The following is a 26,684-nucleotide window of genomic DNA, read 5'->3' on the forward strand; positions in this document are numbered from 1 at the left end:
AATCCTTGATCATACCTGATCCTTCTCCAGTTTAATTCAAATCTTATCCAAATCCTTGTTTAAAGCCAATCTCTTCTCTTTCTCAAATTCTACCCAAATCCAAATTCAAATTCCTTATCTACTCCTATTTTTATTCAACCTTAATTTTTTGTTTCTCTTAAATTCACTCCAAGCTCAATTCAAATTCAAATCCTATTCAAATTTCACTGCAAAAGTTTCTTTTCTAAACCCTAGATATACCTAAAGTGTCTTTGGGCTCAATCTTGCTCAAGTAAAAACCCTTAGTCAAGTCTTATAGATGGTCCAACAAAGGATCCACGAAATCTGCAAATTTTCGTGGAGTCCTGGACAGCCTCATCTTCTCATGAAGTTTTGGAGTTCAAAACGGCGTCAAATGCAAATCTTGACAATGCCAAATTTGTAGGTCTCGTCGAGAGATTCGATTTGAACCTATGGAAGTCCTCTTTTGGATAATGGAGCTAGGAGTTATGGCCCCTAAAATCAGTGCTACGCAGATAAGTCCGAGTTCGAACAGTTTATTTTGTGGTGCATTTTTGGAAATCAAGATGACATTTTCAGAAGTTTCAATGACTACTAAAGTTGTATATCTTTTCGAGTGCTACAATTTAAAATCAAGAAACATCCAATTTGGAGTTCGGAGGATGGAGATATCATTCTTGGAATACAGAGTTACGAAAAAGGAAACGTAATCGACTCGAACTCGAGTTCGATTCTTGTTCTGTTTGAACTCCATCTTAACCAGCCGCCCCTAGCCCTACAAACATGAGTTGCATGCACTCTCCTACCCCTATTCTATGCCCCCAAGCCCTAGAAGTTGCTGCTGCCATGTCCGTACGTTGTCAGAGCACCGCTGTTCGCCGGAGCCGCCGCCACCCGTGATGCGCTACGTCGTCTTCTTCGCGAATCCTCCTTCCTCGACCATCAAAGAAAGGTGATGACCCCTTCTTCTCCCCCCTTACTACTATTTTAGCATCATACTAAGTCCCTAGCCAAGCCCTAGCCCCGACCAAAGCCCGATCTACGCCGCCACGATCGTCGCCGTCGTAGACAGCCGCGGGACAGCCGCGCAGCCGATTGGCATCGACTTTCCCGACTGACCAGAAGTCAAATCACCAAGCCCTTTCACCAGTGCATGTCCCATGATGTTCCCCACGCTCTCACCAACCAGGTCGGCCAGTAGAGCAGCCAAGCCATCGTAATCAAGGTCGACATACCCGCTGTCCGGTTTCTGGACACATTCTGCGTGCGCACCGGATTTGCATTCGCATTCCCCGTCAATCCGAAAGCCATATGGATGCACCAACCGTGTCACAGTGTGTCCCATGGAGTCTTCTACGTGACCTTAGGAGCCCATCCACGTTTGTGCAGCGACACGACCAAGATGTCATTGCCAACCATAACATATCACAGCTATCACCCATCTGATCTCCGTTGATCGTTCTTCCTCTTAGTGGATGATCTACCCAAAACTATGCCATAGAATTGTGTTCCCAGGATATATGAACATCTCTATTCAAATGGTTTCTCAAATTTCATAGCCAATCTCCTGGAATGTGAGCGTCTTCGTTGCTGCATCTGTTCAGTCATCAGTAGTATCCTTAACCTAGAAGCGCAACCTTCAGCCTTTTTGATCCAACATAGGTGGTCGAGACTAGATCGCAGTGTATCCCTTCTTTAATCCAAGATTGTACTTGCATAACATGCCAAGTCAGCGCCCCATCATTCTCCTTAGCCTAGTCAGCGAAGTCCGGTCTACCCTCCACTTCTTGAATCTTGCACAATGATGTTGTCAAGCCTGACACGGTGATTGTGCAATAAACTCTTTTGCTATAGGAAGATAACTCCAGTAAACTAGTTTTTTCCTTTTTAGCCTAATCCATCTCCTGAAAGCTGTTATCTTTTTAGCTTAACTCCGATTTAGGCGATTCTTGTGTCCAAATGTTTTCTAAAATCATCCCTATCAATCATAGTATTTTTAAAGTGTTTTGATTATGTTTGGTATGTTGTTCTTAGTGTTTGCTTTGTGTTGTTTGTCGGTAGTTCTCGCGATTAGTCGATAGCGTTTTGGAGCGGTTCGAGGGACTTCAGGACCAAGATTTCGACAACACTGAGCAGCATTGGGTAAAAGGCAAGTGTCCTTGACCATATTGAACCTATGTTTTTAAATATTTTGCTTTACAAAATTGCATGCAATGTCAATATGATGGGTAGTCACCTATGTTAGGGTTTTACCTAGATGTTTCCTTATCATTCGTTGAAGCCTATGGGGTTAATGGTTAGGTGTCTTATGGGTTGAATTGCTTAGCCATGCTTTTGGGATGTTGGAAAGTGTCATACATGTTTAGTGAATAAATGCAATGGTGATGATGAACTTGTTTTAGCAACATGAAATCCTAGGACTTGGGCAAAGAGTTGGTTTGATTATGGTGGTTTATGTGGTGGTCTTGTGGATACGTTCCAAGAAGAGATGTTAGGTTTTTGTTGATATTTTCCTGTTGGATAGTTGGAAAGTCTTTGCCCCAGTGTCACATATAAGGACCGGTTCGTGGAGCAACAAACCAAGAAATACCGTACCAAATATGAGACACTTGGCTGGCATTCGTTGGAGTGCCAGGAGCTAATTGATGGACCATGCTTCGTAGTGATTCTCCTGGCGGCATACCACTGGCGTGTGTTAAGTGTTTCGTGAACACGGCAACATGGAAATCACAACTCGTGATTAAAAGTTGGATAACCTCTGCAGAGTGTAAAACTGTTATAACGGCCGTGCCCGCGGTTATGGGAGACTTGAATTCTCACATGATTAGTGGATTTTGATTAGATGGTTGTGGTTATAGTTATGGTACAGGGAGTACTAGATGGTTGTGGTTATGATTCTGGTACAGTGAGTACTAGATGGTTGTTGTTTTGGTTATAGTACAGGGAGTACTAGACGGTTATGGTATGTAAGGTGGGGAGCCTTGTATGATGCGTGTTGGACTGTATGGGCTACATTCACTCAATAATTGCTTAATACTTTTTGAGTCCAAATATGTTTTCATTACTCGCATTTACGCAAATATACCATTTGTTAGCCTATTCTTGATATAAGCCTGCATATCATTATTTTTCCTACACTTGCTGAGCGCATCATGTGCTCACACTTGCTATTTTTTCTACACCATGCGACTGCTATTTTCCCTACACCATGCGACATATGTGCTGCTGCTCAGTGAGTGAAGATGTTGAAGACTATCAAGATAAGGTTATGACGTTCTAGGCGCGTGTCTCCCGTTCGGTAGCCTGCGGTGTTGTTGGGCACCAGTGCTTCTGTTTCGCTGCAGATATCTTCATATAAGATAATATATGTCAATTATTGTAAGAGTTTAACGTTATTAAATAAAAGTATTATTTTTGTTACTTCACATGTGACGTCCTTATGTGTGTTGAACATTCTGGGCACACATAAGCCACATCTGGTATTGGCCGTTAAAACTAGGTGTGACACTAAGTGGGGAGCTTGGTGCCAGACGATCGAGATAGCCGGTCGGAGTCGAGGGTGATCCTAACTATACACGTGGAGGTCAACAAAGCGTAAGATAGAGGATGAAGATGGCTTATTGACAAAGTCAAGCGAAAGGGATATCAGTGAAAGTGACAAGGCGACCGAGAGATCAGGAGCGAGGAAGACTTACTAATGGTCAAGATTGTAAGATGGAATACACGTGTTATCATCAGGATGTTTGTATAAGGAGTATGCAAGTGGTTGCAAGTCACGCTTTCAGAAGCGTGCAAAAGGCAGTTTCCTGGTTTAGCCGCAAAAACCGCGGGGGTATGGAGTGCATGTGGCATCATCGTGAAGCTTGTGTCGAGGGGAAGCTAAGTCATGAAGACACCATGACCATCCGATGGATGAAGAAAAATTTGGATGAAACTACCCAGATAGTAGGTGAGAGTGCATTATAAGTGAAGGACAGTTTATGGACATGATTGTTTAAGGGTTAAGCAAGCCTCCTAGGACTATAAATAGAGGGGTATGACTAATGGAAATAAGTGAGCCTTTGAGAGTTTTTGGAGAGTTCTGAGAGCCTTTCACTTGTGTTGTGTGGAGAGAGAGATGAGTGCGTAGCCTATATTTAGGTGAGAGTTTCTGTGAGAAAAACACTTTGTAATCTGCCAAAAAAGGATGTTCGTCTGAGCTTAATGATGAGAGTGTTTTTGTATATGATTGAGTTCATCTCTTTCTAGTCTTGTACTTTTGGCTCCCGTGTTTTGGTGCATGTTTTTAGTGTTTTCTTATTGATTTTCGTTTTTCTTGAGAGCTGCTCTTCTGGGTCTTGTAAGAGGTATTCTTCTTATTTCTAGAGGGTTAATCTTCTTATATGAGTTGGTCTTGAACCATCATAATCCTCTAAATCTATCAACTTAAAGAATCTCTTCTTTCGGTGACTAGTTCTCATGTGTTTATGAGTTTTTCTTCAAGTTGATTGCTTTCTTGTGCTATGACTATTAATATAACCTTAAATGGAACCTAGAGTTCTCATCCATCAAATAGGAGCATTTGTTTTGAAAGTATTGCAATAGGTTCTTGTCTCTTTTTCTTCGGCATGTAGTTTTGAGGTGCGTTAGGACCAAAAATAGGAGAATGCCATCAATTTTGTAAGAAATTTATTTAGTGCCTATTCACCCCCTTTAGTCACAAACCTCAGTCCTACAATTGGTACCAAAGCTGTGTTAGATCACTAGTTGTTCTTAACTGGCTTTGTGATCTGTAGGCGACATGGAGAGATATGGGAAAATTCTGCTCTTTGATGGACGCGACTTCTTGTACTGGAAGGTGCACATAGAGGCTTATCTCTTAAGCCAAGGAAGTGCAATATCAGAGGTTATGGACTCCAACTATGAGATTCTTGTTGCTCGCACTTCTTGAGCTCAGAACGAACAATATGAAGCCAACAATAAGGTTAGAAATATATTGTTCACTAGCTTGAGTCGTAATGAGTTTGATAGAGTTCAACACCTTTGTACTGCTAGGGAAATTTGGACTACTCTTAGTGTCTTTCACGAGGGAACTAACCAAATCAAGACTCAGTACCAGAGCATGTATAATAAAGAATATCAGATGTTTGTGCATGGCTCTAGAGAGTTTTTGGATGCTATGTTTGCAAGATTTGATGGAATTGTGAGCAACCTTAGATTCACTTAGGTTTTTCCCTACTCTAATCATGAGAGGTATCAAGCTTCTCTATGCTCTTGACAGTAGCATACGGAAAGTAAAGATCTCGAGCATTGAAAAGTCATCCAATTATGACACTGACATATGATGAACTCTTCAGCAAGCTCAAGTCCATCGAGATTGCCAAGGCGACGAGGATAGGCCTAGGAAACCCCTTGTCAGAACATGGTGTTGGTTTCAGGACCTAGTGGTGGTAGTCAGTTTGGAGTGAGTGGTTTTTCTTTGTCTTCTTTGGTCTCCATCATAGAAGAACAAATGGATTCTCTTGATGATGATGATTTGGCCTTAATTTTGAAGAAGTTCACCTATTTTTACAACAACAAAAGAGATCGGAGGAGAGGGGGTCCCGTGCTTTTTATGAGTGTGGTGATATCACTCATTTCAAGGAAGATTGCCCAAAACTCGAGAAAAAGGAAGATCACGACCACAACCATGATAAGCACAAGAAAACCAAAACACCCTTCTTCAAGAACCACAATAAGTTGGCCAATAAAGTGGCCAAGGCGGCACCTCGAGCTTTCCTGGTGGTGCTTAGCGATGTCGACACCTCCTCAAGTGAGGAGGAGAGCTCAAAGGAGGAGGAGCAGACCGTGAAGCAAAAGAGGAAGAACAAGGACTCCACCGGCCTTTGCTTCACGGCTGACGACAACGACAACAACCTTCTGAGGTACCCCTTCCTACCACCAGCTTTCTATTCAGGTTGGTACCTTGAGTACCACTCTTGTTAGTCAAAATAGGTTACTTAAGAAAGCGGTTCATTAGTTGAAAGAGCTCTAGTCTAGATACGAGTGTGTGACAACTGAGTTTTCCTTGTTTAAGTCTAGGGAAAAAGATGAAGAGTGTGAGAGTTTCCTTGTGGTCATGAGTGAGCTTGCCAAGTTTTAGACTTTGCATACTCAAGTCATCGATTGGCTTGAGACTGTTGAGAAAAAGCTCCTTGAGAAGGAGTCTAGGTCTACTATCTTGGGTGCTTGCAAGAATTGTCACTTTGCTTGCAAATGATGTTGAGATGAAAGACAAGCACGCCAAGGAGCTAGAATCTAGATCGGAAACTGTTGATAGCTCTAAGGATGTGTAAATGAACTATTCTACCTGCATTATCCTTAAGGACAAACTCAGCTGGGTTAGAGGGAAAGTGAAAAATCTCATGGCCGAGAATGAGTATCTCCTTTCTCTTGTGGAGAAATGCTCAGAAGGCAAAGGCAAGATGAACTTGATTTTGGCCAAGACTAAAATGTATGTAGATAAGGCGGGTTTAGCTTTGAGGTTGGAGGGTAGCTTACTATGGGGATGGTAATACTATTTTTGCCACACCTACTACCCTTGAGGCTGAGAAATCCAAGACCAATACCCCATCACAACCCATAAAGAAGAAATACACATCACAACCTAAAAAGCTCCACATCCAAAGATGAAAGCCCATGAGAGAGAGCTTACAGTGATCGGTAGTCCGGTTCTTGAGAGATGCTACTACTACATCTACTGCTAGAGAGAGGGTCACAGTTAGGTTTTGCTTTCACCGTAGGAGGGATGAGCTCCTCTTCTAGTGTACATGATCCTTTTCCTTGCTCTTACTCTCAAGGTTTTGACACTTCTCAGTTTCCTCCTATAGATGTTGCCCGGTGTGGATTTTACCATGATTCATATAATTTTGGTTCACGTGTGGGAGTCTTTGTGCTACAGCGCTATGGCAGACCACATTTTCCTTATCATGGCACTCACCCTCAGTGCACTAGTATTGATTTGCATGCTACTGCTTTTGTTACTTCAGGACGGATGACACAATATTTGATTCCTAAGAGGCTTTCGTCTAACCCCAACACTGAGCCATCCACAGATTATTATTCTCTTATGTAGGTGACAGGCGGAGGCCTGGAGAACAACTAACTCATTGACTCTGTTTGTTCGCGCTATATGACCGGAGATGCATCATGATTCTTCAGCCTCACCTCGACGAAGTGACATGAGTACATCACACTCAGGGATGACACAAAAGGTAGAGTGAAGGCCAAATGTATGGTAAGAGTGAGTGAGAGTTCCACTCTCAAGGATGTGGCTTTGGTGGAGCATCTGGGATAGAATTTGATTTCTATATCTCATTTGTTGGATGAGGACTTGGAAATGCGCTTCAAGTGTGATACTTCTAGAGTTCTTGATTCATTGGGCGCTTTGATTTGCCGGATTTCTCAAGTAGGGAGAGTCTTTGGAGCTGATTTTTCTGAGTCTTTTGGTTCTTGATGCTTAATTGCTCAACCCTCTTTTGAGCTTTGGATATGGCATAGGAGACTAGGGCATATGAGTTTTGATTTGGTTTCTCATTTGAATGCCCTAGGCTTGATCCAAGGATTGCTTAAGCTCAAGTTTGAGAAGAACCTAGTTTGTGCTCCTTATGCATGGAAAGATGGTTGCCGCTTCTCACCCACTAATCAATCTAGTGATGAATGAATGACCGGGAGAACTTCTCCATATAGACACTGTTGCTCCTTCCCGGGTTCATTTGGTGGGTGGGAAATGGTATGTACTTGTCATTGTTGATGATTTTTCTCGCTAATCTTGTGTGTTCTTTCTTGTGAGAAATGATAATGTGTTCTCTCACTTTTGAAGCTAAGCTTGGGATTGTTCAAAAAACTCCTTGGTGCATTGAAAGCAATTCACAGTGATAATGGTACCGATTTCAAGAACTATATCTTTGATGCTTTCTACCTTGAGCATGGCATCGAGCATCAATTTTCTGCCTCACTAGTTCCTCAGCAGAATGTCGTGGTTGAAAGGAAGAATCAGAATTTGGTGGAGATGGTTAGGATGATGCTCTATGAGCATAGGACACCTAGAAAGTTTTTGGCTGAGGCTATTAGCACCGCTTGCTACATCTTCAATCAGATTTGCTTGCGCTTGATCTTGAATGTGATGTCTTAAGAGCTGTGTTTTGGGAGGAAGCCGAAGGTTCTTATTCAAAAGTTTTTGGATGTCGTTGCTTCATCATAAAGCGTAGCAATCTTGATATATTTTAGTCGCGTTCTTCCAATGGGATCTTTTTGGGTTATTCGCTTTATGGTCATTCTTACATGGTTTATAGTCTTGACACTAACACCATTATGAAATTCTGTGATGTGACCTTTGATGAATCAACCTCTTGTGCTAGCATTGTTCTTGAGTGTGCAGGTGAACAAGACATGAGTGAAAGCATCTTTGTAGATGGCAACCTTTCAGCTCTCAGCGATGATGAGGATAATCCACTACTTCCTGCTATCACACCTTCTCCTAAGTTGGTTCATGCTTCTTCGATACCGACAAAGGATCCTACAGCCTCTACATCTACTTCAGTCGCTTTCGAGCCTGCACCTGCAACGATTGAGGGGGAGGTCATCTCACAGCGCGAGGTTCCACAACACATTTAGCGGAGATATCCCCCGCAGCTGATGATCGATGACCATGGTGAGAGAGTAACGAGGTTCAAATTTGCTCAAAATGCTCGTTTCATTGATTCTGCATTTCTTGCATCTTTTGAGCCCCATAATGTTAGACACGCTCTTTCTGATTCAAATTGGGTCAATACCATGCATTAAGAATTAGAAAATTTTGAGAGAAACCAAGCTTGGGTCCTTATAGAGCCACCCCAAATGCTCACACCATTGGCACCAAATAGGTTTTCAAAAATAAATAGGGGGAGGATGGGTCTGTAGTGAGAAATAAGACTAGACTTATGGCTCAAGGTTTCACTCAAATAGAGGGGATAGACTTTGGAGAGACATTTTCTCTATTATCTAGATTAGAAGCCATTATGATCCTCCTAGCATTTGTGGTATCCTAAAATTTTAAGTTGTGTCAAATGGATATCAAGAGTGTTTTCTTAAATGGTTTTATACAACAAGAGGTCTATGTTAAGCAACTCTCAGATTTTGAGCACCCAAAATACCCACATAGAGTATACAAGCTTCAAAAAGCTTTGTATAGGCTTAAGCAAGCGCCTAAGGCTTGGTATGATAGACTTAAGTCTTTCTTTCCAGAACATGGGTATGTGATGGGGTCGATGGATAAAAATTTGTTTACCTTTAGGCATGACAATAATTTCCTACTTGCTCAGATATATGTGGATGATATCATTTTTTGTGACTCTTCTCATATAGTTTGGCCAAGTTTGCAGATACTATGAGCAAGGAATTTGAAATGTCCATGATGGGTGAGCTCAATTTTTTCCTTGGGCTGCAAATAAAGCAATGCAAACAATATACATTCATCCATCAGACAAAGTACAATAAGGATTTGCTAAATAAGTTCAATATGAGTGATGCAAAGCCTTTGGCGACACCGATGGCTACCTTGACAATGCTTGATCCGGATGAAGATGGCGAGGAGGTAGACCAGTCGGAGTACATGAGTACTGTAACACCCAGTTTTAAAGGAACAAAATCAGGTACAACACATGTATGTCAGGATCAAGTTTTCATAGATACGTTACATTATCAGTGTATCATCACATGCTATTATTACAATAATGTTATAACTTGTTACAAAAGGACCCAAGAGTAGAAGAAAAACACAGTGAAAAAGAAAACTCCAACACCAGAGGGGCTTCCATCTTCCACTGGCGTCAATCGGGGGCATACCAGCCTAGAAAAGAGCTCCGGGTCAAAGTCGTCTTCATCGAAGGATGCAGCTTCATTGACGGCTTATGAACAGCAGAAGGATGCAAGAAAGGGGAGCAACAAGTATGAGTACATAATGTACTTTGTAAGTGTAGGGAAATCATATATGAGGCTTAAGTCAAGAAAAAGTTAGACACTGGTTAACTGCACTAAGCAACTATAACCTATAACTCCAATAATAGGCATCCTATTTACTAAGTGTGATGACACAACTAAAACAAGAAGAAGAACTTATCGGATTCCATCCGACTACCAAAACTCACTAGGTAATTCCATTATGCGGCTACCAGACCATGCATACCTAAAACCCTGATCCCGACTAATCAAGAAGAAGTCCAAGCCCGCTCTTGACCGTGAGAATGGCTGATCGATTAGTTTGATACTCTACAAAGTTTGCACAGCTTTTCCCATGAGTCGTGATACCCGTGTTGCTTCACACTTCTGGGGTGTGGAGTCGGGGTTTCACTACAAGGCCTTTACAAAGCCCCTACCGACTTGTAGGCACCCACTAAGGTTTCACCGCTAACAGTGATTCCATCACTGTAGAAGCCCACTCTTGTGCCACTCAACCGTCCACTGATGCCCACAAAATCGGAGGAGTGGCTAATTAGTTGGCCAGGCCGTACCCATATAAGACTCATGGTTGTGCGGTTTAACTTGGTTACAGGCTTCAAGAACTGATCCTTAGTACCCTACACAGGAACAACTACAAACCAAATGTGCATTACCCGTACACTTGCATTCCAGCACCATCATCACACAATCATCCTATTAGGATCCCTATACCATGTTGTTATAAAATTACCAGACCCAGTTCTTGTTGCATAAATATTAGTCAAGTTTAACATTTACCCCAATTATGACAGCAACTAGCACATCTACCCTTCATAACCCAAGACTCATCAACGACGACAAGGATAATCATACAAAAGCTAGTAAACCCTAACATGGGATTCCAATTTAGACAAGTATTCAATGAAGGACAAATAACTACATATAAATCCTACAATAGGAGCAAGATGTTAAAGGACACTTGCCTTCAGCTGCAGGTTGCTCGAAGTCTTCAAAAGCTTGATCTTGCAGGTTCACGAACTGATCACCTCCTAATCGTCACACCAGAAAAGCATACAAAAGGAAACCACTAAGAACAGTACACCAAATAGTACTAAACTAGGTGAAAACCCTATAAAAAGATCCTACATGTCTCTACAAGAATTTAAGCGTGAAAATCGCCCAAATTGCAGCTACGACAAAAAAGTTATAAGCTTTTGAAGTTCTAAAGGCTTTACTGCAAAATTTACTTAATTTCAAAGAATAAACTGATTAAATTTATATTGAAAATCTTGATTATTGCGCATGATAACTTCATAAAGAAATTAAGGAATTATTTTCTTATTGAAAAAGAGGAAAAAGGAAGGTGGACCGGGACCACGACTTGTGAACTGAAGGGAGGGGACTCGGTCCACCGATCCACAGTGGACCAGCGGCGGACGGTCGAAGAGGTGGCTAGAACGGCACCTGGTGGCCAAGCTTCACCGACAAGCAGTGGAACAAGAAGAGGAGGTGACGATGATCTCACCCTGAGCAAAAACAGCGCCAGAGAGGAGTCGGGACGGCCAGGTGATGGAGAGGTCCGGCCGGTGGAGCTCGGACACGACATGGGCAGCCTCCGGCGGTTGGGAGGGGTTGACGACGAGCACAAAAGAACCCACGAGCATCTGTGGACATGACGAAGGGGCTGAATTGGTGAATGAGAGCTTGACGGTGGCAAATTGAAGCGGCGAAGCAACTCACCGGAGTTGGAGAAGAACGCGGCACCTATGGTGAATTTGAGTGGGAAAAGAGGCAACAACGGGTGGAAAGTGCGCGGAACGTCGACAAGAAGGTGAAGGGCGACTTATACGCAAGAGGGAGAGTGAATCAGTTGGGGCTCAGAGAAATGGCCGACGGCTTCAATGGCCATGAAGGCAGAGGTTTCTGCTTTGAATGAGCAATAGAGTGGGAGAAAGATGGGGGAAATAGACGGGAGCACTTGATTGAGGGTTAAGGCGTTGATCCCAGCTATTTTTAGGAGAGGAGAGGGCACGGGGAGGAGCGGGAATCGCGGCTGTGGTGGAGGGGATTGAGCCGGGTGAGAGGTAGAAGGAGGAGAGCCAGCTCAGGCGAGGCAGCTCGGTGTTTCTAGCCGGGCCCACATGACAGAGAGAGGAGCGGGAAGGAGGCGGCTCGGGCACTGGGCAGGCCAGCTCGGCCCGAGAGAGAAGGAGGGGGAGGGAAGGCCGCAACAGGCTCGAACCACGTTGGGAGAGAGGGGAAGGGCGGCCCAGAGAAGAGAGAGGGAAGGGAGGGGTTGGGCTAGGTTAGGGGAAGAAGTGGCCGAGGAAGGAAAAAGGGATTGGAAAAGTCTTTTCTTTTTCTTTTAAACCAATTTTCGCAAAGTGGTTTTTTTAGCTCATGATAAACCTTTGGGAAACATGTGTACCTTGTGTCGCAAAGACATTACTTGAGTTGATCTTGTGAAAACTTGATAACTTGTGAAAAATGAAAAATCTTGTAGAATCAAGTTTCTTATGCTCAAATGTGATCCAATATGGTTGTCTCAAAGCCTCAAGGTGTTTTCCATACCCAGTTGCGCGACACTTCATTTGGATAAGAGGCAACTTGAGGATGAAAATAAAGAAAAAATATGCCAAAATGATCGACTTTGTTTTTAATCACTTGATCTAACCAATGCTTGGTTTTATATGTGAGCGTTTGCAAAGCCTTTTGTCCATAATGCTTGTTTACCTAGTTTGAGATTGAAGTTGGCTAGTTCTTAATGTTTGTATTACCTTGGCACGAGTGGATGCTTATGTGGTGATCTCATTTAACATGATTCAACTATATGAACTTAAATGCTCTAATAATTCTTCGGTTTAGCTTGTATAGCTTCATGTTCTTATGACACTGTATCTTTATGAGCCTTTGTGCACTTATGAGCTCTTCATTCTTCTTTTCATAGCCCTTAGATGTTTCTAGCATTTGCAAATACTTTGTGGTATACTTGTGAAAGGTCATTAGGATTACATGTTTATGCATTACATGATACTTTTGATCTTGATGTTTGTATTGCCAAAGGGGGGAGAAAATGATATACACAAAGATTCTTTCATAAATGAAAAGGGAAAAATATGCTATAATGATCCTATGCATTCATCAAGGGGAATCATTTGAGTTTCTATTGCGATCTTTGGGCTTTTGCAATCTTCTTATGCCAAGTGATATCTTTTTTGCTCTTTCTCAAGTTCTTGGTAACTTGGATGAGCTGCTTGGGATTTCTACAAACCAATTCTTCATTTTTTGTGAAGTTTTCGATGAACTTATCAAAGGGGAGATTGAGAAACCAAGTTGAAATGTGCCTTGGATTATATGTGATGAGTGATCGATAATAGTGTTGATTTGGTTTGATGATTTTGAGATAGTATGAGCATGGTTATGTACTTCAATTATGATCATAACTAACCAAAGTTGCAAAGAAAATAGAGTTGACATGTTTGTGATTGAGTCTAAGAAAATTGTACATGCTGGATGATCTGGCACTGAAGAAAATGAACTCATCGGATGGTCTGGCGTTCAATTGCAGTACACGTTGGAGCATTTCAATGAAGAAGCAAAAATTGAAGTACACGCCAGATGGTTTGGTGTTGGGCATTAGTGAACGCTGGGGCTTTTCTTCCAAAGAGGTTGCAAATTGGCCCTGACAAACTTGTATATGCTGGATGGTCTGGCGCTGGGAAATGTGTATGCCGAATGCTTTGTCCGAGTAATTTTTCCAGAGAGGGTGCAAAATAGGTTCCAGTAAGAATGAATACGCTGGATGTTCAGGCGATGGGTATAATTACACGCCGGACTATTTCTTGCAGAGAGGATTTCAGGCAGCCTGGTCTGCTGAGTTGAACACACCAGATGGTCCGGCGCTTAGGAGTGAACACCGGATCATCTCGCATTTATAATTTTTTAGAGATGTGGAACTTCTGCAAGGATTTTGATTTTGACTAACTTTTAATGGAGTTAAATGGTGTTGGAAATACGTGTTTGCTTGTCTCATGATGTGTATGTGGTGGATGCAACTTGGTGGCTGAAGGCAGGAAGATTAGGCCTAAGTGGGGAGCTAGGTGTCGGATGGTCGAGGGAGCCAAGCGGAGTTGAGGGTGATCCTAGCTGTACACGTGGTGCTGCCTCATAATATGAACCGGCACGGATACTCATTATCAGTGCCGGTTCATAGTTATCAGCTGGCACTGAAGTATCAGTGCTGGTTTATTCTAAGAGCTGGCACTGATACTGAGTATCAGTGCAGGTTCAACCCGGCTCGATCGTTGATCGAGCGTGGGAAGTTATGAACCGGCACTTGTACTTCCTTAGTACTGGTCCGAGAGATCAGAAGCGAGAGAAACTTGCCGCTCACTACAACAGAAAAAGTCATCCGTGCCGACTGTCTATATAAGGCATCTTCCTCTTCCCCAAGCTCTTTGTGCCAACTCTTCCCTGAGCTCTTCGTGGCAACCTTTTGCGCCCCTCTCCATTGAGCTGCCTCACCGTTGTCTTTACGCCCACTGAGCACACGATGAGCTTCGTGGGGTCATCCTCTTCCTTTCACGCACCTCATTTTCCCCTTGGCCCAGAGCCAGTGTGGCCGCCCTCAGTGTCGTGTGCCATTGTGCCATCTCGTCATCGGCGAGTTCGGCCAGAATGAATGAATGGATAGGCCAGCGAGCTCAGCTAGGAGATGGAGAAGAGGCAGGCTGCAGCTCATCTGAACTTGGAAATCTATGCTTTGATTGAAAGCACACCGTTTGTGTGGAGGAATTTGTGATCACTGTATTGGTTCGACCCATTCCAGTAGCCATGGATCACCTTGTCCTTGCCGGGCCGGCCCCTTCTAGTAGCCATGCTTTGTTGCTCAGTTCGTGCGTGAACCTGTGGCATATTTTTGGTCACGAAAACTGAAGAAATACCACTCGTTATCACTGAGCTTGGCTGCCTTTGAAAAATAAAAGTCAAGCGAGAAACTTAGTGGCATATGCATGTTCGTGGTCACTCTGAATTGATCTGACGCAGCAGCGCTAGCTGTAACTAGCTAGCTTGCTACCTACTTTAACATATATTACTGATATATTCTTTGGTTCTCTTGCGCGCTATCAAACTGGATTTTTACAATAAATAATATAATTGCAGACTTTCCTTCATGGAAAGCTGAAATGATTTGATATGCATATATGTATTGGGATTGGGATGGAAGCCAAAAACATACTGATCGAGATATGCCACGCACGTACACTAATTCATTCATATCTCTACCTTAAACCCATATCTTGCATGCATGATATCTTTGGATTGGGAGTATATATATCTTGCTTTAATTACATAATTGTGGAAGAGATACAAGTGTTGAGCTGCTTATTTGTGACTTTGTGAAAGATGGCTGGAAGAGAGAAGAGATGAAGCTTTAGTGACTACGCAACATGTGTGCTTTGACATATTGAATATGAATATTGTGAATTAGTAGTGATTTAGTAAAAAAAGATTAAAATTACCTCTAAATAGATCAACATATTGAATATGAATATTGTGTTATAGGGATTGCAAATCCACCTGCTAGTCGCAAGCAGACGTGACAATATTTAGAAGGATAGTCCTCCGACCGAGACCAAGTGCCGGAAGGTGATGGGCCATCTAACATGGAGCAATCAAGATGCGAGGTAATTCAATAAATTAGATGTGCATTTTGAAATATTGCATGGTTATCACTCCATTGGTTTTTTATTGATTGCTAAAATGTAAACATAATCATAAATTTGCTGATGGACCGAACATGGATGTAAAAGTTTGACCGTCACGGTCAAGAGTTCTTTCATGGCGTCGATGCTTTTTTTGAAGGCTGTCGTGGCATACAGAAAGCCAAAAAACAAGAGTGATGATCACTATATATGTTGTTTGTGCATTGATTGAAAGAATGAGAAGCAGTTCTCAGGCATAGAGCAGACCTGTGCAAACTTGCTTCACAAGGGTTTCAAGCTGGCTATATCCGCTGGACAGTGCACGATGAACATGAGGAGGTTGTGCATGAAGAGCAACCCACAGTTGAGGAAGACAGAGGCAACGATATGAGGGTTGATGAAGACATCGATATGTCGGCGTTCGAAGATACTTTTGTCAGCAATGATGAGGATGACCTTCACAAAATGTTGCGCAGTGCGGAGGGAGACTTCACCAGTGATAAGCAACATGAAAAGTTTCAGAGCATGATGGAGGACATTAAAACACCGGTGTTCCCAGGCTGTAATGAAGAGCACAACAAGTTGCATGTTGTAATGACATTGCTGCAAATGAAGTCTAGTAATAGTTGGTCTAATAAGGGCTTCAACAAGTTGTTACAATTCTTGAGGGGCTTGCTTCCAGAGGGAAACGAGTTGCCTAAAAACATGTACCACGCGAAGCAAATTATTTGTCCATTGGGATTGGAAGTGGAGAAAATACATGCATATCGAAACGATTTCATGTTGTTTCGTAACGGGGATGCAAACTTGGAAGTGTATCGTATTTCCGGTGCATCACGATACAAGCGTAACGTTGACGATATCGATAGCGATGATGTAGGGGAGAAGAGTAAGGATAAAAGACCCCCCGCTAAGATGGTTTGGTATTTCCCTATAATCTCCCATCTGAAGCGATTGTTTGCCAACAAAGCGAATGCCGAGTTGATGCGATGGCATGTCGAAGGGTGCAAGAAAGACGGAAAGCATAGACACCATATTGATTGAGTGCAATGGAGGAACTTCGATACAAAATACAAGGAATTCAAAGCTGAAGTGAGGAATATAAGGTTCAGGTTGAGTACGGATGGGATGAATCCTTTTGGCAACATGAGCAATAGTCATAGCACTTGGCCTGTGACTCTCTATATCTGCAACCTTCCATCTTGGCTATGTATGAAGTGGACATTCCTTATGATGCCTTTGCTAATCAGTGGCCTGAATCAACCTGGCAACGATATCAATGTGTATCTCCAACCATTGCTTGATGATCTCCTTGTACTATGGACAGATGGCGTATGGGTGTGGGATGAATACAAATGCGAGCATTTCAACCTATGCGCAATGCTGTTCGTAACGATCCAAGATTGGCATTCTCTTGCCAACCTATCGGGAAAGACTTTAAAAGGCTACAATGGATGTGTATGGTGCTTGGATGAAACAAGGGCTGTGGCTGAGGAACCGTAAGAAAATGGTCTACATGGGTTACCGTAGGTTTCTGCGCCCGGATCACCCGTACCGTAGGAATAAAAGAGTTTTTGATGGGACAGTGAGAGACTCGTCGAGCTCCGAAGGTTCAAACTGGGGAGCATGCAATAAGATGGTAAAAAATTTTAGAGTTGTCCTTGGAAAGGGGAAAGGTATTACAAAATTCCCAGCTAGAAAACTCGCTCCTATGTTTAAGAAGAGATCAATTTTTTGGAACCTACCTTATTGGAAGCACTTGATGGTCTGACACGTGATCAACATCATGCATGTGGAGAAGAATGTATTTGATAGCTTGATTGGTATCTTACTAGACATACCTTGCAAAAAAAAGATACACTCAATGCACGGTTGGATCTGGAAGATATGAAGCTAAGGAAAATCCTGCATCCTAAAATCCTAGGCAACGAGGCAAATGAACTTCCCATGACTTGTTACACCCTGAGCAAGGAAGAGAAGATGAGCATGTGTAGTTGCTTGCATGGAATCAAAGTTCCGACCGGTTACCCCTCCAACGTAAAGATATTAGTGAACATGAAAACTTTGAGGTTAGTTGACATAAAGTCCCATGATTGTCACATGATGATGATATAGTTGCTTGGTGTTGCAATTAGAGGTATTCTACCGGATAAGGTCTGAGACCTAATCATAAAGTTGTGTTCATGTTTCAACACAATTTCACAGAAGGTCATCGATCCGAGCAAACTAACAAAGCTGTAGGAAGACGTGGTCCATACTATATGCCAGCTTGAGAGTATTTTCCCTCCATCATTTTTTGACATAATGCCCCATCTCATTGTTCACATCGTGCATGAGATCAAGTACCTTGGCCCTGTGTTTCTGCATCAGATGTATCCTTTCGAAAGGTTCATGTCAGTTCTGAAGAAATATATTCGTAACCGAGGTCGGCCGGAAGGTTGCATGGCCCAAGGCTGGGGAACGGAGGAGGTCATTGAGTTTGCTGTCAACTACATGGATCTGAAAGCAATTGGTAAGCCTGTATCTCGCCATGAGGGAAGGCTTAAGGGGAAAGGGATGCTAAGTCATAATATAGTCCGTTCCAACGATTATGTTTCATTCACCTAAGCACATTTCGCAGTTTTACAACAAGCAATTGTAGTGGACCCGTATGTCAATAAGCACGTGCAAATGCTACGGTCCACAAATCCAACAAAGTTAGACGATTGGATTGCAAGAGCTCACAGAGATAATTTTAGCAGTTGGTTACATAGACACATGATGGATAAAGATATAGATGATGCACTGTTGGAAATGCATGCTAATGGGCCGTCAACTACGATTCATACATACAAAGCATACGACATTAACGGCTATACATTTTATACGAGAGCACAAGACAACAAGAGCAGTAACCAAAATAGCGGTATCCGTATTGATGCCTACGACTGCGGTAACAACAGGGAGACCTACTATGGATTCATAGTGGAGATTTGAGAGCTTTAATGTGGAGAACAATTGAAGGTCCCCTTGTTCCGGTGCCAATGGGTCAGTCTCCCAGGTGGAGTGAATACCGACAAGTACGGTAAGACTACCGTCAACCTCAAACTCGTCGGATACAGAGAACAATCATTCATACTTACCAAAGATGTTACTCAAGTCTTCTATGTAAAGGACATGGACCTAGTTAACAAGGAGGAACGCCATGTGGTTCTACAAGAAAAAAGAAAGATTATCGTTATTGAGGATGTTGTCGATGAGGAAGACTACAATCAATTCGACGACCTGCCTCCTTTCGGAGAGAATGTCGACCTACCTCATTGATGACACTGAGGAACCTACATACACACACCGCGATCATAATAAAGCTATAATAGTTAAATGAAAGCAGCTTTGATGTAATAATTAATTTAGAATTCACTGTAATTTGTATCAGGGGCATGTAAAAAATGAGGCCGATATTGGGGCTTTGACCAAACAAGTTGATGATTTGTGTTATTTCACTTGAAATCGATCTATAGTCAACGACCACCTCAAACATCGTTAGAGAGCTAATTAAATAGTGTATGCTTTAACTGTTAAAGTAAGAAGATGAAAACTGTAATAAAATTTATGAAACCAGTTAAAATGATTTTATAAAATTTACTTGCGTTTTTCTAGAATTTAAATAATTATCAGAATTAATTTGGATTTTCTAAAACTATTTTCCAGATTACAACATTTATTTTATAACATTAAAACTATTTATTATACTTCAAGGGGAAAAATAATTATTAGTGTTGGTTGTATGCATGAATCGGCACTGATACTTCAACTATCAATGCCGGCTGTATCAATAAACCGGCACTGATATGGGACTTTTCAGTGCCGGCTATGGTATACAACCGGCACTGATACTTGTATCTGTGCTGGTTGTCTACTACAGCAGGCACTGATAATCTATCCCTATATAAGGCGGACTTGGCCGCAGCCTCTCGAATCCTCCTTTGCGCACCAGCTTCTTCCCGCTGTCTCCCCAACGCCGCTCTCGGAACCCTCCTTTCACCCCTGATGTCGCTCCTTGTCCTGAGTTTTTGATGTACCGCATTATCCCCGGATGCCGTCGCCTCCCCGACTGCCGCCTCCTCCCCTAGCGCCACCGCCTCCCCAAGCGTCGCCACCTCCCCAAGCGCCGTGGCCTCCTCGAGTGCCACCACCTCCCCAGATGTCGCCTCCTTCCCGAGCGCTGCCGCCTCCTCCCTGACAGCACCTCGACGGGCCACCTCCTCCCAACACCTCCTCCCCGACCCCCCTCTTCATCGACTGCCCGACACCCGTAGGTAAGCCTCCGCCTGAATTAGGGTTCTAGCCGGCCCTTATGCTGCGACCGCGTGAGATTGATTTTATGGTGCCGTTCTTGTGTTCTATGATCCGGCCGACCCTCGTGCTGCTACCGTGGAGATGCTTTGACTTGGTGGCATCTAATTTAGTTTATCAATGTGCTCCCTTGTCACTAATTTGGTTATCATTCACTAATTATCATAGTTAGCCATGCTCTCCTCTGCTGTTTGATGCATTGTCACTTGGCACAGTAGCACCTACATTCATGGTTGACTAGAATATATTCTCATCTGTCCCTGCCCCGCCTTATTTCGTTGTGCATTAACCTTGTGCTGGATGATTTCTTGTGCGGTTTAAGCAGCACATATACCTTGAAGATCTGTCCAACTAGGTCACCTTTATCACGGTAGTCTTGAACCTGCATCTTTCTGCAATGTGTTAATGCTTTGATTAACATTGTGCACATTACTTCGAGATCTTATGAAGTGACAAGAATAAGAAAATTCCATGGATTATAAAATATATTTGTGCTTTGAATATTTGAAGTGTCACTAAAAGTTGTACATTATCACATCACATGACTAGTGTTTCTTTGTCAGAAACATGCAATTCTACCTCCTACCTACATATAGTTGGAGACTTGATCAGGTACCAGTACTACTACAGTGGTCATTAAATTTATATGAAATATATCATTTCTGAGTTTTGATATAGTCTGGTGCTATCTTATTAGTGCATCAGTAAAATCAACCATCTTATTAGTGCATCAGTTAAATCAATCATCAATTAATTGTTATCATATCCTTGTTAACTTAAAAAACTATTGTTTTCCTATGACTGATGGATGGTTGTAAAACAATGAATGGATGGGCGTGGACCATCGAAAAGATTGAAGATATAGTTGTAGACCTAAGAAAGATAGCTAACGAAAGCTTCGATCCATATTCTTGCAAGTGCTCCATGGATGCGAACCGGCTTGTACTCCAACTTGAGGAGGTAGTGAGCAGCCTTCAGAAGTTGGCAATTCAATTGGCCGAGTTACTGGACCGTCAAGATGTTGGCCACCTTGAGGGCAATGATGCACATTCTAGCATGGACCCGGACGACGTTCTTCCTTATGACTACAACAGTTCTGAGAGTTTGACGACATGCGATGATAGCGATGAGTACTGGTGGTTGCCGAGTGAATCTGATGCATATTTTGAATGTAGGGTTCGACGTAGTTTTATGCTATCTCGGGTGATTATGTTGTTTCTAAGGCTAATTATGTTGTTTTGATGATGTTTGTAAGGCTAATTATGTTGGAAATACTGAACAAGTACTGATCAGGAGTACATATCCTCACTTATCCTCTCATCTCTCATTTCTGTTTGGGGATATATATATATATATATATATATATATATATATATATATATATATTTTGTTGGCCGAAATTCGTGGTCAATCTTGTCTCCCTTCCCTTCTTTTGAAGTTTTGGAGTTTTTGCTCTCTTTTGGCTCTTTCTGTGAATCCTTGTGTGGGCTGTGTTTTGGAGAGATGGGAGAGAGAAGTCACTCATGTAATGGAGTTAAGGTTTCGGTATACTTGTGAGATAGAGGCAATACAATAAAGCTTGAAAATACTAGCGTCTAATTTCATGGTGTAACTAGCATCAGTCTTCTTACTGTACATACGTGCAAAGTTTATTTACAATCTTTGATTTCTACATGAATCTGTTGTCTAAAGAATGAATGGCATGAAACTGCTTAAAATGTTCACTGCAGCTTACCTAAAAGGATAAAGCAATTAATCTGCAAGAGAGTTTATTGTACTATTTAACAGCACATTATTGCAACAGAGTTGATATCATCATTTCACTGAAAATTGGAAGTGCACAGCATATGCATGGCAATATTGATTCGGAGAGCATGCAGATGCTTTTGGAGTTTAATCGGTGTAAAAAAAATAGATTTGTATATTATGATGATTTATTATTATTTTTTATATCCTTTCTAATTAAGAATTGAATATAGAACTTCAATTGGTGATATATCTGGAACCGTCTTGTATTTCCATACTTGCAAGAGAACAATGCAACCAATGAAATGGCACATTTCTTATTTCACTAGTGTAAGAACATGAAATTGACTTGTTAACCTGAACTTGGATAAACAATGGCGAAAAAATGGCAGACTTGTCATATCTTCTAGTGGATTTGGCTAAATAAGGTGCTAGGTTTATGGTAACGTTTTTATTCTATCGATGCTGCAACACCGGACTGGGACTTTGTCATACATGGTAATTTCGGTGTTACCAGAAATTTTAATAGATGTAATTTTTATGTAGGAATGGCTTGTACAAAATCAAGTCGTCGCCCATGGGCGTGCCCCCTGATACAAGGCCCCCTCCTCTAACCAGGATCCAGTCGCGGCTGATGCTCCGGAGGGAAGCCCAAGTGCATACCTCAACCTGAATCAACCTGACGATGATGCTCCGGAGGTTCTGACCACTGATGCTACTACGGATGGTTCGGCCACTGATGCTCCGGAGGGACAGACCACTGATTCTACACCGGATGGTCAGTTGACCGCAGGACCGAGGCGTGGCCAAGGTCCCAGCAAGATTCCTGAAGGCCAGTTTGTCATCATGAAGGTCGATTCAGCCAGGGAGCCCATAAAACCGCTACATGTACTCGGGCCATTCAAGACAACATGCGGGTGTCTCGTCTCGTAAGGGACCACATCGCAATCACTTATAGAACTTGGAGAGGAAAACGAGGTGACAAGTGGGCGGTTCCCGATACCATCAAGGATTTCATGTGGGGCAAGTTGTCGCAAAAGTTCAAGTACCCTGAAGGATGCAATATGGCCATAGCGAAGCATCAAACCCTAGTCATAATGGGCTGAATTTTTAAGAATTTTAAGGTTAAATTGTACAGAGATTATCACTTGAAGGGTCGAACGCCAGACTGGATTATTATCTGATAATGAAAGATTTTTGAAATGATTTCGTGGAGTACAGGGATTCGAAGGAAGCAAAAAAGATATGTGAAGCAAACAAGTCTAACTCCCAGAAGAACATATACCCCATAGAACCGGCTCACGTGGGTATGTTAGGAAACTTGACTAGTGGGAGAAGATGGAAGAAGACGTAATTAAAAGCGGAGTCACACTTGTGACGGCTGAGTTGATTCCACGAGCGAAGAATTAATTGTACGGGAGAGGGGTGACTCTTGCGCCTGATGGAACCTTATGCTTCAAAAGCGAATGAGAACTGGAAGTCACGCAGAAGATTAGAGATGCCCACGCCCAGTGTTCCTGGGACTCTTTCCAGGTAGACAAGGAGAACGATGAGCTAACATTGGCACTGGGAAACAACGAGCACATGGGTCGCACACGTGGCAAGGGTTTGAGGCCTTGGAATGTCAGATTCGAACAAAATGCCAACACTTACAAGAAATGAAGAAAAGAAAATATTTCAGAAATGATGGCCATGCTAAAAGAAGACCTTACAGAGGAGAGATGGATGATAGGTGCAAAAATAGAAGCAACTATGCAGCAAGCCAAGCAGCAAGCAAGGCAGGAACTGTTAGCCGTCACAGAGAAACAGAGAATGCTTTGGTGATGAGCCCTAGTGGTCCTCGAAGCAGCTGCATGTCCATGGGGCTTTCAAAAAAAGCCTCAATCCATCACCCTGTCGATGACATCACAGAAAGCACACCATTCAAGCTTGTCATGCGAGTTTTGGGTGTTCCCACCACAGTGGCTAGGGGTCTCGCTAAGCAATGGGTGGAAGGGACCCTCTTCAATGGTAGTCTGATACCACAGGGATACGCTAGGGTACATGTGGACACTGTAATACATAAGTACCATAAAAGCAAGCCGGATTACCCTGGAGAGGCGGGGGAAATGAGGCTCTCAAAAAACAAGTCTGGGTCTAGTTCAAAGTCATCAGACACACCTAGAGGATCTCCGCCTCCTCCGTCGCCACCTCCACAGGGGAATATAGACATTATGATTTCCTCCATGGGGACAGCGAAGTCTGGATTCATTTCGACGAAATGTATCAACTGTACCACCAAGACGCCCTTGGTGTTTAGCTCTTAAGTTTGTGGACTCTATAAGTGTCTTACATGTACCATTCATAATATATATTTTTGTGCCATTAAACTGAATGTCTTAACTTCTTGTGTATGTAGAATGGAGATACATACATGCGGTCAAAAGGAATCACTCATGTAGGATTCCTTGACCCAATGAAGATAAACCAGACGACAGTCAAAACCAGGCCACAAGAAACCGAGGATTATGCACTTCAATTTATTCAAACGTACCAATTAATATGATACATACTTCTACCTTAAAACTTTGGGTATGCATTTTCCTCCATGTTTGTACTACCTCTTTCTGAGCATCACGATGTTAGGACTTACGACTAATTACCTACGGTGACGTATGTGCAGATTTCACTGGGCCCTCTTTGTCATCTAGACTGACTACAGCTGTATTGTTGTCCTCAACGGGAAAACAAATCCAGTAGCTGAATACCAACCCGTCATAGACTTGTTACAATGGTAAACTAATTATTTCATTAACGCTTTAGTAAACTTCGAATTGATTGAATCTAAGTCTAGTTACGGTCAATAATCACACTCGTACAGGGTGTACATGCGCTACGTCAAGAGGAAAGGACGTCACTTTCCGTTCCGGAAGGAATGGAGATCGTAACAGACTTTCCATGTAGGTTTCAGACCTAGGGCAACAATTTCTATGGCTACTATGTATGTGACTTCATGCATGGATGGACCAAAAGCAATTATAGTGACATTCTAAAAGCTGAGGTTAGTGGTATAGATATTGATATTTAATTTCAGTTCCTACTAGTGTTCAAATAGATTGATTTCTTCAATTTTGGTAATCGCAGGACCTCCAGCTGGAAACAGGTATCCTCATGCCTCAGACAATCAGCGCAATTCAGGAACAACTCTGCGAGTTCATTAATGACGAAGTCATTCCAGAGTCCACGTGGTGTATTTCGGACAAAGCCGTCCCTTCACAAGATCCGTAGAGTTTGTTACCTGATTCTTCAAAAGGCAAAAAACGTAGTTCATGGTCCTCGGTCAACAAGAATAATTGAATGACATCATTTTTTACCCTTTTGTTGTATACGTCTGTTAATTATGAACTTTTGTTGCAAACTATTCTTAGTAATGATCTGTAGTCAATGACATGTGAAATAACATTTTTACGTATAGATGAATGAGATGAGATGAGAATGAATTATGTATGTGTGTGATACATTATGTGCTGAAATGACTATATGTGCATGTGCTTTATGTGACATTATTTGTGCTGTTGTCGGCAAAGGCTATATTCTGTACAGGGGGAGCGGCTATCAGTGCCGGCTCAATATAAAAAATTGGCACTGATATGGATAATATCAGTGCCTATTTTTACTAAAAACCGACACTGATATTCTCTGTATCAGTGCCAGTTTTTATTCATCAGCCGGCACGATACTTATTATCAGTGCCGGGTCAAAAATCGGCACTGATAGTCTGTGATTATCAGTGCCGATTCAAAAACCGTCACTGATGGCGCTTTTGAGCCGACACTGATGACCATTTTTATTGTAGTGCATGGTCAAGATCGCAAGACAGAGTACACGCGTCGCCATCAGGATGCTTGCATAAGATGTATGTTATGAGCCATGCTTTGAGAAGTGTGTAAGGCGATTTCCCGGTTTGGTCAGAAAAATCGTGGGTTGATGGAGTGCATGTTGTATCATCATGAAGCTTGTGTCAAGAGGAAGCTAAGAAATGAAGGTGCCACGACCATCCGAAGGACGGAGAAAGATTCGAACAAAATTACCCCTCGTGGTAGGTCGGATTGCATTGTGAGTGAAGAGCAGTTTAGAGACAGGATTACTTAAAGGTTAAGCAAACCCCTAGACCTTTAAATAGTGGGGTATAGCTGGTGGAAATGAGTGTGACTTTGAGAGTTTTTGGAGAGTTCTGAGAGCTTTCCACTTGTGTTGTGTGGAGATAAAGAGAGAAGTGTTTAGCCTATGCTTAGATGAAAGCTTTTTTTAGACAAACACTTTGTAATCTACCAAAAGAGGGCATTTGTCTGAGCTTAATGAAGAGAGTATTTTTGCATATGCTTGTTCATCTCCTTCTAGTCTCATACTTTTGGTTCCCGTATTTTTGTGCAAATTTTTTGTGTTTTCTTATTGATTTTCGTTTTCCTTGAGAGCTGCTCCTTTTGGGTCTTGAACCATCCCAACTATTTGAATCCATCAACTTGAAGAATCTCTTCTTTCGATAGCTAGTTCTCTTGTATTTAGTAGTTTTTCTTCAAGTTGATTTCTTTCTTCCACTATGACTCGTGATATGGCTTTAAATAGAACCTAAAGTTCTCATCCTTGAAAGATGAGCATTTGTTTTGAAAGTCTTGCAATTGATTCTTGTCTATTTTACTTCCGCATGTGGTTTTGAGGTATGTTTGGATCAAGAATAGGATACGACCATCAATTTCCTTAGAAATTTATTTAGATGTCTATTCACCCTCCTCTAGTCGTAAATCTCGGTCCTGCAAGTTATTTCTTAGATTAGAGATAACAGAAACAAGTTCTCAATGAAGAACGTCTACAGCTTGTATTTAGAGAGTTTTTTTATGACCAATAGAGTATGCATCGATGACACTATATATCCGCCGATGCATATTTGCTTATTTCTTGGATTTCGAGTATACCTTGTTTCTT

The 26,684-nt window shown here is 42.2% G+C and overlaps 1 protein-coding gene across 2 annotated transcripts in view; it reads left to right on the top strand.

Annotated features, from left to right (window-relative positions):
• The window catches only part of LOC133892444 (serine carboxypeptidase-like 7), a 29,243-nt gene extending 4,961 nt beyond the window's left edge, over positions 1-24,282 (top strand). The window contains exon 11 of one of the 2 annotated variants that reach the window (XM_062333220.1): positions 24,121-24,282. In XM_062333220.1, coding sequence (XP_062189204.1) covers positions 24,121-24,267 — 147 coding nt within the window. In that variant the 3' untranslated portion in view covers positions 24,268-24,282. Of the gene's footprint in view, positions 1-2,061; positions 2,179-24,120 lie in introns of those variants that run through there. The other variant, XM_062333222.1, reaches the window with a different exon arrangement.
• The last annotated feature ends 2,402 nt before the right edge of the window (positions 24,283-26,684 follow it).

This window comes from Phragmites australis, chromosome 15, assembly GCF_958298935.1.
Source record: "Phragmites australis chromosome 15, lpPhrAust1.1, whole genome shotgun sequence".
Classification (NCBI taxonomy): domain Eukaryota; kingdom Viridiplantae; phylum Streptophyta; class Magnoliopsida; order Poales; family Poaceae; genus Phragmites; species Phragmites australis.